Below are 14,190 nucleotides of genomic sequence, written 5' to 3' on the forward strand. Positions count from 1 at the left end.
AAAATGTAATGTAAGCAACAGTATAAGCCGCATTTATTTTATTTTTTAAAATTTTTTTATTTTTAAATTACTTTTCAGTGTACTAGAATTCATTGTTTATGCACCACAGCCAGTGCTCCATGCAAGATGTGCCCTCCACAATACCCACCACCAGGCTGGCCCAACTTCTCACCCCCTGCCTCTTCAAAACCCTCACATTGTTTTTCAGAGTCCATAGTTTCTCATGGTTCATCCCCCCTTCCAATTTCCTTCAACCCCCTTCTCCTCTCCATCTCCCCATGTCCTCTCTGTTATTTCTTATGCTCCACAAATAAGTGAAACCATATGATAATTGACTCTCTCTGCTTGACTTTTTTCATTCAGCATAATCTCTTCCAGTCCCTCCATGTTGATACAAAAGTTGGGTATTCATCCTTTCTGATGGAGGCATAATACTCCTTAGTGTATATGGACCACATCTTTCTTATCCATTCGTCCGTTGAAGGGCATCTTGGTTCTTTCCACAGTTTGGCGGCCATGGCCATTGCTGCTATAAACATTGGGGTAGAGATGGCCCTTCTTTTCACTACATCTGTATCTTTGGGGTAAATACCCAGTAGTGCAATTGCAGGATCATAGGGAAGCTCTATTTTTAATTTCTTAAGGAATCTTCACACTGTTCTCCAAATTTCAGCCACATTTATGATTTAAAATCTTAACCTTTGAATCATAAGATTTCTTGGTCCTCTGGTTGTGCTCAGTGTATTGTTATGATACTGCTACCCCAGATGATTGGACAAAACTTTTGCCTGTTTTATATTGACTGCATAGCATTGTTCATAATTTCCTTGATTACCCTAGTACTCCTGCTGTTAACCTTTCTGGTTTCAGACTGCCTGATCTTGCTACTGCCTAATCCTTACCTCTGTGGTGGTTCTGCAAGAACTGCCACCCTTGGGGCATTCTCAAATGTTTGGACTACTGTTCAAAATGTTTAGCTCCTTTTCCTATTTCAGAACAAGAAATACTCTTTAAAGAATAAGGTATAAATTTAACCATGTCACCAAACTCACTCATTTATTTCTTCTTACACTATCCGTAATGTTCTTGGCCCACTCATAAAGCTTGCTGAGAGCTTCGTGCAGTTCACTCTTATAAACTTGGCATTTCACCAGCAGGGTATATTTCTGACGAGAAAAAAAGTGTTAGTCTTCAAAAATACATGAGACATACACACTTAGCTTAAGCTGCACTCAATACTTTATAATAGATATTGGAAAATAATATACTCCATTAAGTCAAGCCTACGGGATCTCTTATTTCCAACTAGGATACATTCATACTAGTTGGTGCCAGTGTGGCAATGGGAACTGGCTACTCTGTACAAACCTTATTCCTAAGCATTTATGATTTATTTTGCAAAAAAAAATGTCATTTGGGAGAGAGAGGTAACTATGTGGGAAGTTGGACTGGCATGAGCTGAATACTAGTTTGTCCCAGGGAATTTTTAAAGAATGACCTTGAGGGAAAAGGTGATTAAAAATAAGAAAAGAAAAAAAAAAAAGAAATGATTTTCTTGTTTTGGTGCAACATCTAGTAACTATTGTATCTGAAAACTTTTTTTATATACCATAAGCTTTCTAATGGTTTACAGAAGAATTGATATCTTAGCTGACTGTCACTGCAGAATTTCTTAAATATCCATAGAGAATGTAAATCCTTTGCCATACTATGTAAAAATCTGCAGTGTTAAACCAGGCAACAGGTCCTTCCAGCATTTACTGCTGTTTTGACTGCAAACACTACCTAGGAAGAAACAAAATTTATTATCAGAATGAGAATGGACTATGGTAAAGAAAAATCCAGCAGAGAGGAAGAGAGAGAGAGAGAGATTTCTTTTGAAAAAAAAAAAAAGTATAAACTGATTAGAAGCAGGGGAGTTGAGAGTGTCCCTTTAAACTGTGGTACTGCAATTGATCTCTGTATATTTTCTGGTATTCGTCCCTTTGAAAGGAGAATGAGAGCCAAGATCATTGGCTGTACTGTAAAAACTGTCACATCTTGGTACTGAAAAGGTACAGTACAAGTGAACTGAAACAGTCTGTAGCTTTCTATTTCATATCGTCAAGAGCCTTGAGACTGATGAACCAAATGAATGCTTTATTTAGGGCTGAGATACAGATCCCTCCAATCTGACAGTGTTTCAGCCTTCGGAGTGAGAAAGCAGCAGCGGCAGCAGAAGCAGAAGCAACAGCACTAGCAACAGCAACAGCAGCAGCCCCTGCTCAAGTCCAGTAGAAGAGACTTCCTCCAGTTTCTCCTGGAACTCCACCTAGGATCGTGCGCTGTCCAGGGTCCTGAAACATGAACCAAACGGCCAGCGTGTCCCATCACATCAAGTGTCAACCCTCCAAAACAGTCAAGGTAGGACCTAGGTTTCCTTCTTCTCTCTGTTTCTGCATATGTATCTTCATTCATCTACTGAACACACGGGTGTTGGTATGGCAGGGCACTGACAGTAAAGATATCTCGTTGCTTTAAGTTTGAATTAAATGTTGGATCTCAGTGAAGAGTTTGGTTCTGTTTGCATGTGTGTATAAATTGGAAAGAGTAGTTTTCACTTAATTCTTTTACCTTGATGACTTTTACTTTTTTGACTGAGAATCTGTCGGTGGTATATTTCAGGAAGAAAGTTTAGTGAGCTTTAAGCTTTTAGAGGAGTTTTTAATTCCATGTCAGTTTTCTTAATGAAATCGGTGAAGAATTTGCAAACTGCTGGAAACAGATAATATTAAATTGAATACAAATTTGATAACAGCCTTTCATTGCCATATGGATTTGGGACTTCATATCCTTTCCAAAGAAAAGCATATTCATCATTATGAGTGTTAAACTATTGGTTATACTAAAGCAACTATAGTGAGAGTGTTTAAAAGTCTACAGAGGGAGTATACAAACGTATGCTCTTATATATGCCATCATGTAACTCAAAGCCAGTGAGGTGATTGGGGGTGCTCTTTAATAAAAGTGCTTGCTTTAAATTTGAGACTTGTCTGATATGGTTAAAAGAAAAGGACCAAACTCAGAATTTGACTGTTCTGTTTTAGTTTTAAGTAATGTTTATGCTATCCTCTTTGTTCTTATTTTGATGTTCTTACTTACATGGAGATTTATAAATAACCAGACTTATAATAACCCAATGGAGGATTTATTTTATCTTGAAGTTCATCTGTGTGGATATTTTGCATCCTGGGGGGAAGTGATGGGCTCCTCTGGAACTCTTTTATGGAAAAAACTGATAACCTGATCGATCATTTTTACTTACTGCAATCTCTAATTCATATACAATTGCATATCTTTTATTGAGATTCTAAAATTTGACATAACTGGATTTTTATGATTATATTACTTTTGTTTTAAATCTCAGGCTTTTGAAAATACTGCATAGACTATAATTTAAACATGTAATTTGTAGCAGTAAGTTTTTTCTTGTGAACTTACCTACCCTTGGTCAGTCTTTCAGTTATAAATAGACCATAAGCTGAACTCCATTTATTTGCAGTTATTTTTTTAAAAGCAACGAGGTATCCAGGATGTATAAAATGATATGTAATTATACTTTCATCATATATAAATTCATAAAGTTAACTGAAATCATAAAAAATTCAAATTGAGATAATTTACACTATCTCTAATGGCATAAGCAACACCTTTCTGAGCATTGAATTTTTTGTACTGTGTCCAACTTTAGAAGTAAAATGTTGTGCTTTAGATATAAGTTTTTTGTGTGTGTTAGATTCCCACATCTGTCATTTAAGTAAGCATACCACCGCTGAACAATGACTAAACAGTACATATATGACACTCCGCATTGTGATATATAAACTCTGGTCAAAAATATGTGCTGTAGGCTAAAGTGGTATAGAATTACAAACTGGCTGTCTACCTTTGGGTATGTTTAGAAAACCATAAAATGACCAGTGGTTTTCTGTTTAAGTGTTTGAGGTCATAGGAATCAAATGTTTTACTTGCCCTTTTATTATTGGGTAAGGACAAATGAATGCTACTTTCTGGGACTTACAATCATTTCCCTTATTGGTGCTCTGGCATTGACTGCCCTCAGACAAATTGTGGAGGCAGAAAAAAATGTTTCTAGTGTAAGGGTTTTGCATCATCTTGCTGATCTTGCAGATGCTGGTTTTTTTTTTTTTTTCATTCTAACTACAGCCATTGAATTGAAATGAAAGGCATCATAAAAATTGGACAACCTACCACTTAGCAATGTATTATATTAATGGCTTAATGAAGAAATCTTGCATCAAAGCAATGGATGATTTGGTTAATTGTACAAGTTAAGTTCTTTTATGCTCCCCTCCCCCTTCCATATTGCTCTGGGGAGCAAAAGATGCTTGTGATGTTCATAAAGTATATAAAGTTGCAAGCAGTGAACTATTAAGGGAGTAATTACTTGAGTATTTTCCAATTTGCAACAGTAAAAGGGGATGAGTGGAAAAGCTCTCTTACTTCAGATTATGTGCTCAATTATGAAACATTTATGGCTTTTGGAATTTATACTAAAAATGGCTATCTATATTTAGGTAATGCATTAGCCTATGAAAAAATGTAGTAACAGCCTAAGGAAAAACCCTAAGATGAGAGGTTTTGGGAAAGCTATTAGATACTGGAGCTGAAAAGACTTTTTGCATTTTGGGAATCTATCTAGTTTTCAAGCATGATTTTTTTTAGAGTTAATTTCCCCCTCACTCTTAAAGTTACTATTTGAAAACTTCAAACAAAACTCCTTTATGAAAGCTGATTGGCCTGCAGATAATGATAAGTGACCCACTTTGGGGCTTCAGAAATATCCAGATACTTAATAAGTTGTAAATTGTTCCATTTTAAAAATTCTAAAACCTCCAGGGACTTTCCCCCCTTACTTCAGTGTAATAATCCTCTAGGGAATAGTTCCCCACCATTGCCAATGTAGTAAATGCTGGCTGTTCCTTCTCTTGACAGTTTAACTACTGCTAAAAAGAATGCAATGAGAATGAACAAAAATGAATTGCTTTGGCTAAAAATAGCTTTAAAGGCCAAAATATGTGGGAGGAGAAAGCACAGGTGTGTTTGTGTGTCTTTTCCCCACCTGAAGTTTAAAAGTGATGATATCTGCAGTGAGTCAAATTTAGCGATTATTATCAGTGAAGGCTGTTTGTGGTCATGGTGTGGCAGAGCTGAAGAAGGAGGAGTTGGGAGGACTCATAATGGAATAAAGTGATCAACGTTATTCAGATCGCTTGACATTTGTTTTTGTCATTCTGGCCATTCTCCAGCTCAACCAGTCTCTGACACATTTCTCCTGATGTACTTCAACAGGTACGTTCCTATAGTCAAAACTGATAAGAGAGAACAGAGCAACGGAAGTCAAATAAAGGTGTCAGGTGTGTTTTCAGATCACTTTGGAGGAAATGTTGAATGCAATGCACTCATAAAACCCGCTCCCATTTCAGAGCTTGAAAAGCAATAAAGCTTTTCTTGAAATGATTACAAATCTTACCGTCAAGGTAGCAGTACTCTAAAAAAAGGATCTTTTACTCTGAGATCTGTAATGGAAAGTTTCAGGGACAATCTGGGAATGCTAAATACAGATCTAATCTTGGCTTATTATAAACTTCATTTCTGAAAAATTTTCCCCATTTTGGGCAACAAACTTGGCTTTATCTTCTTTTGGCTAAACTGAAAGCAAATTAAATCTTCCAGTCATATCTCTGAACTTGGTTTACTTTTTCCCCCCCTGTGGAATTACAAATTTAGAACTTTACCTTAAAAAATGAAAATTTTTTCCTTCTTTCATATTTTAGTAGAAGTCTAGCACCCATGTATGTTTCAGGGTAGTAGAAGAATTGTCCATCCTTTATCCTTTCTTTGAAGTTGGAAGTTGTGTGTGAATCCTTAGGATTGGTGATTCCTGGATCAGGAATCCTATGTATTTTATTTTATAATGGAAACTCCAAACTATGGTACACAGTATTTCTTTCCCTTTCCCATCTAGTGACCCTTTCATGTTAGTCTATTTCCCTTCTCCCTTTTTAAGGCCTGCCTGGGTTATTCTGTCACTACCTTCACACTCAGGTTCCTTGTGTTCTTTGTAAAAAATGATCCCAGAAGTACCTTCTACTGGAGGAGTAGCTACAACTTTTTACAAAACATATTTGAAGGTGTGTTTAAGATTTTCATGGTCTTCAGAGTAGATTCTCTATGAGAAAATATGTTTCACGACAATTTTGACAGCCTTTTATATTGTAATATTAAAGTGTTATGCAAATACAGACATTTTCCCCTTACCACCTCTAATCCACAGCCCCAACCAAAATTGTTGTGTATGAAACAGGAGATAAAATTAGGAAGTAAAAGAGAATGAAAATCTTCTCATGTGTGCTTTCTATTTTATTAAATCTGTAGGCTTGAAGGTATGGTCATTAGAAAATGATTTCTGTCTTTAGCAGTTGGTATTTTGGATATGGCAATGTGATGAGTTGGTGTATGGTGACACTGGTTTGGAAATGTACCAGGTGGCACCAATTTTCACTGGTTGGTAATTCCACACTCCCAGCCTATAGGATGGGCACCAGGTCTGTATTTCACATGGTGTTGCATTTAGTCTTAAAGAGTATTTCATAATTACAGCTACAAAAATTTAGAAATACAGAGAGTATATAAGAAAAACTCCACCTCTTTATGTCATTACAATGTGCAAAATGTACTGCCCCCCAATTTCACTCTTACATGAAATTCTAAAAGCAAAAATTATAATATGCTTCTATATTGTATTTTGTCTTAGAGAGTCTCCTTGGTCTTCAGCCTAAGGACTTTAGTCGTAAGGAAAAAAAAGAAAAAAATTTTATTACATTATGATCTCAACACAGACTCAAACACACTCAAGAAAGAGTTATCATCTGTATTCAGTAAACCCTACAGTTCCATTTGGCAAGGTACAGATTTTTCTTCAATGTTAGGAGAATGGACCATTCTCTTAAGTGGTGATATTTGAAGCCAAAAGAGAAGACTTACAAAAAATTAGAGTAAGGAATATCGTGTGTGGAAGAATTGTTTTCTCTCTCTTGGAAATGGTCTACATCCTTTTAATTATTCTGACACAGCTTCCTCATATGGTTAAGGCAAAAATCCCAGCCTGTGATAAACATGAATAGGACCACAAGTTAGAAATTCTGCTGATGACCAATTTATTGTCATTTACAGTTTGCATTTATGCCAAGTATTTACAATTTAAAAGACTATAGGATAATTTTATTTCAAATGACTATAAATCATACTGTTTTTAAAGGAAGCATTAAATGTTTCTATTTTATTTTTTTAGTAAAGAGTGACAATGTAATACATTTGGCTACTTTTGTTTTACTCACTTTTTTTCTTAATAAAATACATAGTTCCCCCTGCCACTTTGGGGTGGGAGGTTGGGGGAACCAGGTGGTGGGTATTAGAGAGGGCACGGATTGCATGGAGCACTGGGTGTGGTGCAAAAATAATGAATACTATTATGCTGAAAATAAATAAAAGAAAAAAATACATAGTTTCTTTTCTTTAACTTGATATTTAGTGTTTGAATAGCAAGTTTTACTTCGAAGAGGTATTGTTGTATAATGCATTTCTAGGTAAATTGCAACTATTTCAGAAAATAGTATTATTTCATTTGCTTCTTGGAAAAACAGGTGTTAATAATTTTCTGGAAATTCTTGTTTTGATCAGGCAGTAAAGACATTCCTGATGACAACTTTGTGATGACAAATCACTAATTTTCACTGAAAAGGCATGATTCTACAAATATAGCATGGATAAGATGCTATATTTCTATATAAGATAAGATGGTGCTTCTAAAAATGTGGTTCCTGGGCCAGCATCATCAACATCCCCTGTGAACTTGTTAGAAATGCAAATTCTTGGGCTTTAACCAGACCTTGTCTGTTAGAAACTCTGGGGGTAGAGACTAGCAACCTGCATTTTCACAAGCCCTCTGTGTGATTTAGTGACTACTTAGGCTTCAGTAACCCTAAGCTAAAGAATTACAAAATAAAACAAACTTGTTCTGTAGTCCGCTTATAAGAATTATCTGTGTTTATGTATCATGGATGGAGTCTGAACAACTTCAGAAGATACATAGGATCATTTAATAACAAGCATTCTGTGAGAGCTGAGATCTTTTCAGGTCTATCTCTTTTATCCCTCACAGGGCTTTCTTAATACAAAGCCCTTCACACAGTAGACTTTGAATATACATTTGTTGATTATTAAGTGACTGGTAAGGTCTCTCAGTTCTAAAGTGAGCTAAATAAATATTTCAGATCTTGCTTAATTGGTAATATTTAATTGGAAACCTCACTATGTCTTTTAAATTCTCAGCATATTTCGTCAAAGTAAATGTATGGACATTTTGTTTGGCTTTCTATGGTTCCATTCTCTGACTTGGTTTGAGGCCATCTGATAATCAACACCTTTTGGTAATCAGGGAGATAGTCACACTATATAGAGAGTATGTTGGAAAAGTTTCTCCCTTCTTGCCAGCTTCATCTGAAACTTGGCAAAACAGTGGTAGCCAGGAATATTACCTTAGCCTTCCTCCTCTCATTTATTAATGTTCTTTAGCCCTTGGATATGCTCCAGGTTGGTAGGATACGATTGGAAGCAGTATAACACAACTGAAACAAAATCAATCATTTTTAAACCTGACCTCCTCGGGACAGCCATAGCACGGTGTTACACAAGCAGAATTAAATTTAAGCTGGACATTTACCTTCTGAACAGGCTTATCTCTTGGAAATTTTTCATAGAGCTCATGTTATTTTTATTTTATTTTATTTTTTTACAGTTAGGATTGGGAAGAAAGATCAAATGCATGTAGCCTACCCCACTACCTTCAAGGGGGCTTAGGGCGGATTGGATAGTTTTCCTTTGGAGGGTCATCCTTAATTTGAAATCCCGTTCTCTGTGTACCACAACGGATCATGTGGCCTTGGGGAAGGCAATTAACCCTGTTCAGGCTTTTCTCCCCACTAACAGAAGGGCAATAAACTTAAATTATCTCCCCAAACAAAAATGCTATGTAAGTGCTTTGTATTATAATTTGTTCTAGTAGCAATTTTTAAGGGATATGACATTTTCATAGAGAACTGTATAGTGAGAATCAATTTTTATGACATAAAAGCTAAGAATTTTATTTGCAATTATTATTAACTATAATGATGATAAAAACTCATTTTGAAGTCACCAGGGAGCTGAAAAGTATCTTCTAATATTGTAGTAACATCTGCAAGATCTCATCATGGATCTGTACCAGGAAGGTAGGGGAAGAAGAATATTGAGTTTAAATGCTATCTAAAGGACTGATTAATTCAATAAAAAATGCAGTTACTCATCCCAGTGCTTAAATACAAAAATGGAAGCTATTGAGAGTAGCTGCATTGGTCAACGAATTGAGGAGAAATTCTCTTATTCTACGTATATAGTGTTTCTGCTAATTCTGGACTCATTGTTTCCTTTGCTTGATCTGCCCTTCCACCCAATTGTCCTTTTAATAACCTCCTATTTTTTACTTCAAATCGCAGAGTTTTCTCAGTTCTCTGATTCCCTTGGGCAGTAGTAAGGGTCTCAACTAGTTACCTGTGTTCTCATGTAATCTCCTTAGTGCATGCTGAGTTGCAATTATTTGTTTCCATGTAAGTCTTTCTGCTAACTCTTAAAGGGTCTCTGTCTTTTACTTTTGGTGATTCTAGTGCCTAGCTTAATATCTAGTGAATAGCAGGCATTCAGTTAAGACTCTGAGTGAAGGAACAAAGGGGGCTATAAACTCATTAGTCTTCCCAAGAGATGCAGTCTGACTTTTGGGTTCAGAGACATACTAGTTCTCCTTGACCTAAGCCAAACTGAATATTTTACTTAATGTATGTAAACAACATTTGGAGAGATGACACAGGGGCCTTAAGGGTTGTGACAACAGATATGCTAATCCCCTTGAGGAAGAGTGGCTTCTGTAAGTCAAAAATAGGTTTTGCATTATAACTGTCTTTTATATTAGGGTTGGGGAAAGTCTGTACTAATAGAGACAATCTTTGCCCCTCTGTTTTGGAACCTAAGTTAGCATAGCAGATCCAAGTCGATGCTGACTGTAATGGATGAGACCCTATTGGGGAACTGTTGGCTCTGGCCCTATAGTGAGGCTCTTTCTCATCAGAAACCTTAATTCCCAAGATGAATCACTGCTGTTGGATTTAAAAACACCACTTTTCACAACTCTGGCTTCCAGGGTTTTGCCCTAAGAAAAATGGACTCCACTTTATTTTAATGGAAAGTAAATAGCATCAGAGTACTTACTGTATTTAATGAGATGGGCCCTTTACTTGAATAATTGTTTTTGAGACAGCAAAAGAATTAGGGTAGAGAAACTATGCAAGGCATGTATTCTTGACCAAGGAAGGGAAGCTATAGTAAAATTGTTCCTTTATATATATATATATATATATATATATATCCTCTGTAGGAAATAAAATGGAGTCAAGCAATGTTGACTTTGGTTGATGAGTGAGCGCACATGGCATGATGGATAGAAGCTTGGACTCACTCACTCATTGTTTCCGCCATTTGACATTTACTAAAAGAAGATTCAAATATGAATAGAGCTATGTTGCTTGCTTTTAGGGAGCATAGCCCAGGATGCAAACAAATACTATTACAGTATATAATGATGAATGCTAAGAGGAGTAAATATAAGGTTTGGGGGGAGGCATTTACAAAGCTCCAAGCTGATGCTGTATAGAGGTTGGATTAATAAAGAGAGGGGATGAAAATATTTCAGACACAGGGAAAACATGTGCAAAGGATAAAGAAACAAGGCAATGTAACTGTCCTGAAACATTTATTAGTTGAGTGTGACTATGTTATAGAGTACAAGTCATCAGGAGGGGTGAGGAATGAGTCTGCAAGTACAGGTAGGATCTGGACTTTGTATTGTCTTTCAGAATTTGACTATACTCTGAGGAAAGAGCTTAAAACCAAGAAGTACAAAGACAGGATCTAAATTTGGGACCCAGTTCTATGGCCCTGGGAAGCACTCTTAAAGTTTGTGTCTTTAGGTTGAAATAAAAAATGGTCACGTGCTCCTGGTCCATATTTTAAGATGATCCAAATACTGTCCAAGATATTATTAGCCAGACAGATGTTACTGAGGGTATATCTTAATAAGAACAAAAGGTTTTACAACAGCTTGATTTTATACCACCCACTTTCATGAATGCTAATAATAGTTGGTCTTTAAAGGCTCTAATTTAGTGGTACCTACCATTTTAATCCAAAAGAATCTTCTTTGACTAATGACAATCATTGCGCCATATGAAAATTTTCCTCTTTATATCTGGATAACCATTTTCCTGGCGTATTGGTTGCTAATTGTCTTTTGAGCAATACCAGTGCCACATAACTGACCTCTGTTAGTGGCATTGAATTTAAGCACCAAATATGCCTGGAAATTTCAAATGTAGAGGTGAGGAAGTTCTCCCTTTCCTAGACTCCTAATTACATAAGCCGTGTGTTGTTTTTGATACAGATGCTTTGGGTTTCTTGAAGGATTAGTTCCAAGCGTCTCCCTCAGTATTTCACAGCATCTTTCAGAAGAGACAGAAAATATTAAAGTACACTTGATGTGCAACAGTTCTGCAACCATAGAATTTTAAATGTTTTGTAGACATACTTTATGCTAGACTTTTATTTTGCAGACAAGAAAGCTGAGGATTAAAAAGAGAAAATACAGGCGCCTGTCTGGCTCACTCACAAGAGAGTTCGACTCTTGATCTTGGGGTCATATGTTCATGCCTCACATTGGGTGTAGAGATTACTAAAAAAATAAAGTTTAAAAAGGGAAAGTAGGTGAAAAGCAACTTTTAACAAGAACCTCCTCCCACATACACACCCCTCACAAAATAACAGAAAATTCTATCTGAGTTGGTTAAAGGAATCAGAAAAAAATGATAATTTCACAAAAAGAGCACTTCAAGTCAGTTAACTCAGTGGCCAAAAGCATGACCTAGGACCCAGGCAATCTGAGCCATTCTCCTTTGTCTCTCTCAGACTAGCTTCTGTCATGGTCATTACATGGTTGCTCTTGTTCCACAACTGACCTGCAGAAATGATGCCCAAAAGTGTTCTGTGGACAAAGAGAAGTTTCTCTCTTGAGTTTCATTTTAGGAGCTCTGCACAGAGTTTTCCTCAACTCTTGTTGCCTAGAATTAAATCTTACACGTATTTTCTGTTCATTATAGTTGAACATACACATGTAGAAAGCAGGGAGGGGGTTATTCAAATAAACATGGGGTTCTCTTAGAAGCAGTCAAGGTTGGGTGGTTTGGAGGGAGAAAACCAAAAGGATGTACCACCGTGATCTTCGATGGGCATTTAACACAGCACACTGTGAAAGACAGGCAGTGCCATGGTCTGAGCATTGCGTCAACAATGATGTAACAAGATCAAATACAATATTGTCTCTGCCTCATAGCAGAGACTTTGTCTTGACTTTAGAATGAAAGGACAAGAAGAGAGGATCACAATATTATCTTATTCAGGCAGGCTTTTCTCCTTTGATACCAGATGACTCTGTGTTCAGTTGATTTTGCTTTGTATTGTCATATGCTTGGGGTTTTTTGTTTGTTTGCTTGTTATACATATCTTTGGGCTTTCTTTCTTTTGGGGGATGATGAATTTGGGGATGATGAAGTCAAAGGACAGTGATACTCTCCATCAAATAATTAAGGTTGCTCAGGGACTATCACAGTGACCTCTTCCCTGGTACTTCTAGGGACTTGGAACCCTGAAGTCCTCAGGAGCATTTAAACACTGAATGCCTCAGAGGTTAAAAGGTAACATAAATATTACAGCTAGATGTAAATTGAAATTGTGGTAACTGGAGAGGGTATGCGTCACCTAACGGCATACCAGAGCAAAACCTGACTCCCCTTCCCAAAGAAAGAACCCAGAGGGATGTTTAATGGGGAGATGATAGAAGATATGGGATCCCACCAAAAATATTTTTAGGGGGGTCAGGACATCTGGTTGTAACTTCCAGCTGAGTGGTGTTGATAAATACCATGGATTTAATTACCAGATGTTGAATACCAACAGACTGTGTCTCCTACCCAGACCTATCCCTCTCCTTCTATTTTTAGATGCTGCTCTGTACTGAGTATTGTCATTTAGAGGTTCAGTAGACACTATAAACATACTATATTACCATCAAGACTTTTGATCCTTGCTGCCTACCTGTCTCAACTCACTTCATTAAATAATACCAGTATCTTCTTTTCAGAGACTCAAGCCAGTGTGCTTTCTGCCAAGATTCATCTTTCTTCTCTTCCTCAGCCAGTCTCTCAGAAAATCCTGCCCATTCTACCTCCTAATGTATCTTCAGTCTTACCTCCATATCCACCTCCACCCCTGTCACCCAAACTCCGTGCACACCTACCTGAATTATGGCAACAACTTTAGTGGGCTCGTGGATTCCAGGATGCTTTATCACAATTCATTCTCCACTCAACAGCCAAGTGGTGATTTTAAACTTCAGTTACTTTGTACACCTGGTTTAAACCTTAACATTAGAAAACAACCCGAGCCTTCACCTTACCCTGACGACCCTGCATTATCTGGCACCTGTTCTTCTCTCTGACTGTACAGTGTCCCATTGTCCCTGCTCCTGCTCTACCCCAGGACTTTTCTCCAACCAGTGTGGTCCCCTTTCTGACTCTGAAACAAGCCAAGCTCTTTGCCAGATGAGGGTTTCTTTGCTTGATGTTCCCATTCCCAGAGTTACTCTTTTTTTCTTGTCACTTCTCATAGCACCTTTCTGGTTTCAACTCAGGTCTTCTCTGATGCACACTGCTCATCATGGTGGGGTCACCCCTGTGTCAGTGCTGCAGAGGGTCCTAGCCAGAGGTGGTAAGTATCTTGCATGATGAGGATTAGGCTGCTCTCAAAGTCTCTAAGCCACGGGTGAATAAAGTGCTTTTTGCTCCCTGAAGGCTTTGATATTTGTTATATTTCCTATCAGAATCCTGATCTGTTCAGGGTTTTATTTTATGAAAGAACAGTTCTGTAGTCTAGTTTCCAATTCTATCCCCAACAGTGTGTTATTTCAACAAATACTTATTGAATACGCAA

The 14,190-nt window shown here is 37.1% G+C and overlaps 1 protein-coding gene across 1 annotated transcript in view; it reads left to right on the plus strand.

Moving 5' to 3' along the window:
• Positions 1–2,019: 2,019 nt before the first annotated feature.
• Positions 2,020–14,190, plus strand: part of DPP10 (dipeptidyl peptidase like 10) — a 1,389,594-nt gene continuing 1,377,423 nt past the window's right edge. The window contains exon 1 of the mRNA XM_044242601.1: positions 2,020–2,403. Within this exon, the coding sequence (XP_044098536.1) occupies positions 2,344–2,403 (60 nt within the window). The 5' untranslated portion in view covers positions 2,020–2,343. The remainder of the gene's footprint in view (positions 2,404–14,190) is intronic.

This window comes from Neovison vison, chromosome 3 (genome assembly GCF_020171115.1).
Source record: "Neovison vison isolate M4711 chromosome 3, ASM_NN_V1, whole genome shotgun sequence".
Lineage (NCBI taxonomy): Eukaryota > Metazoa > Chordata > Mammalia > Carnivora > Mustelidae > Neogale > Neogale vison.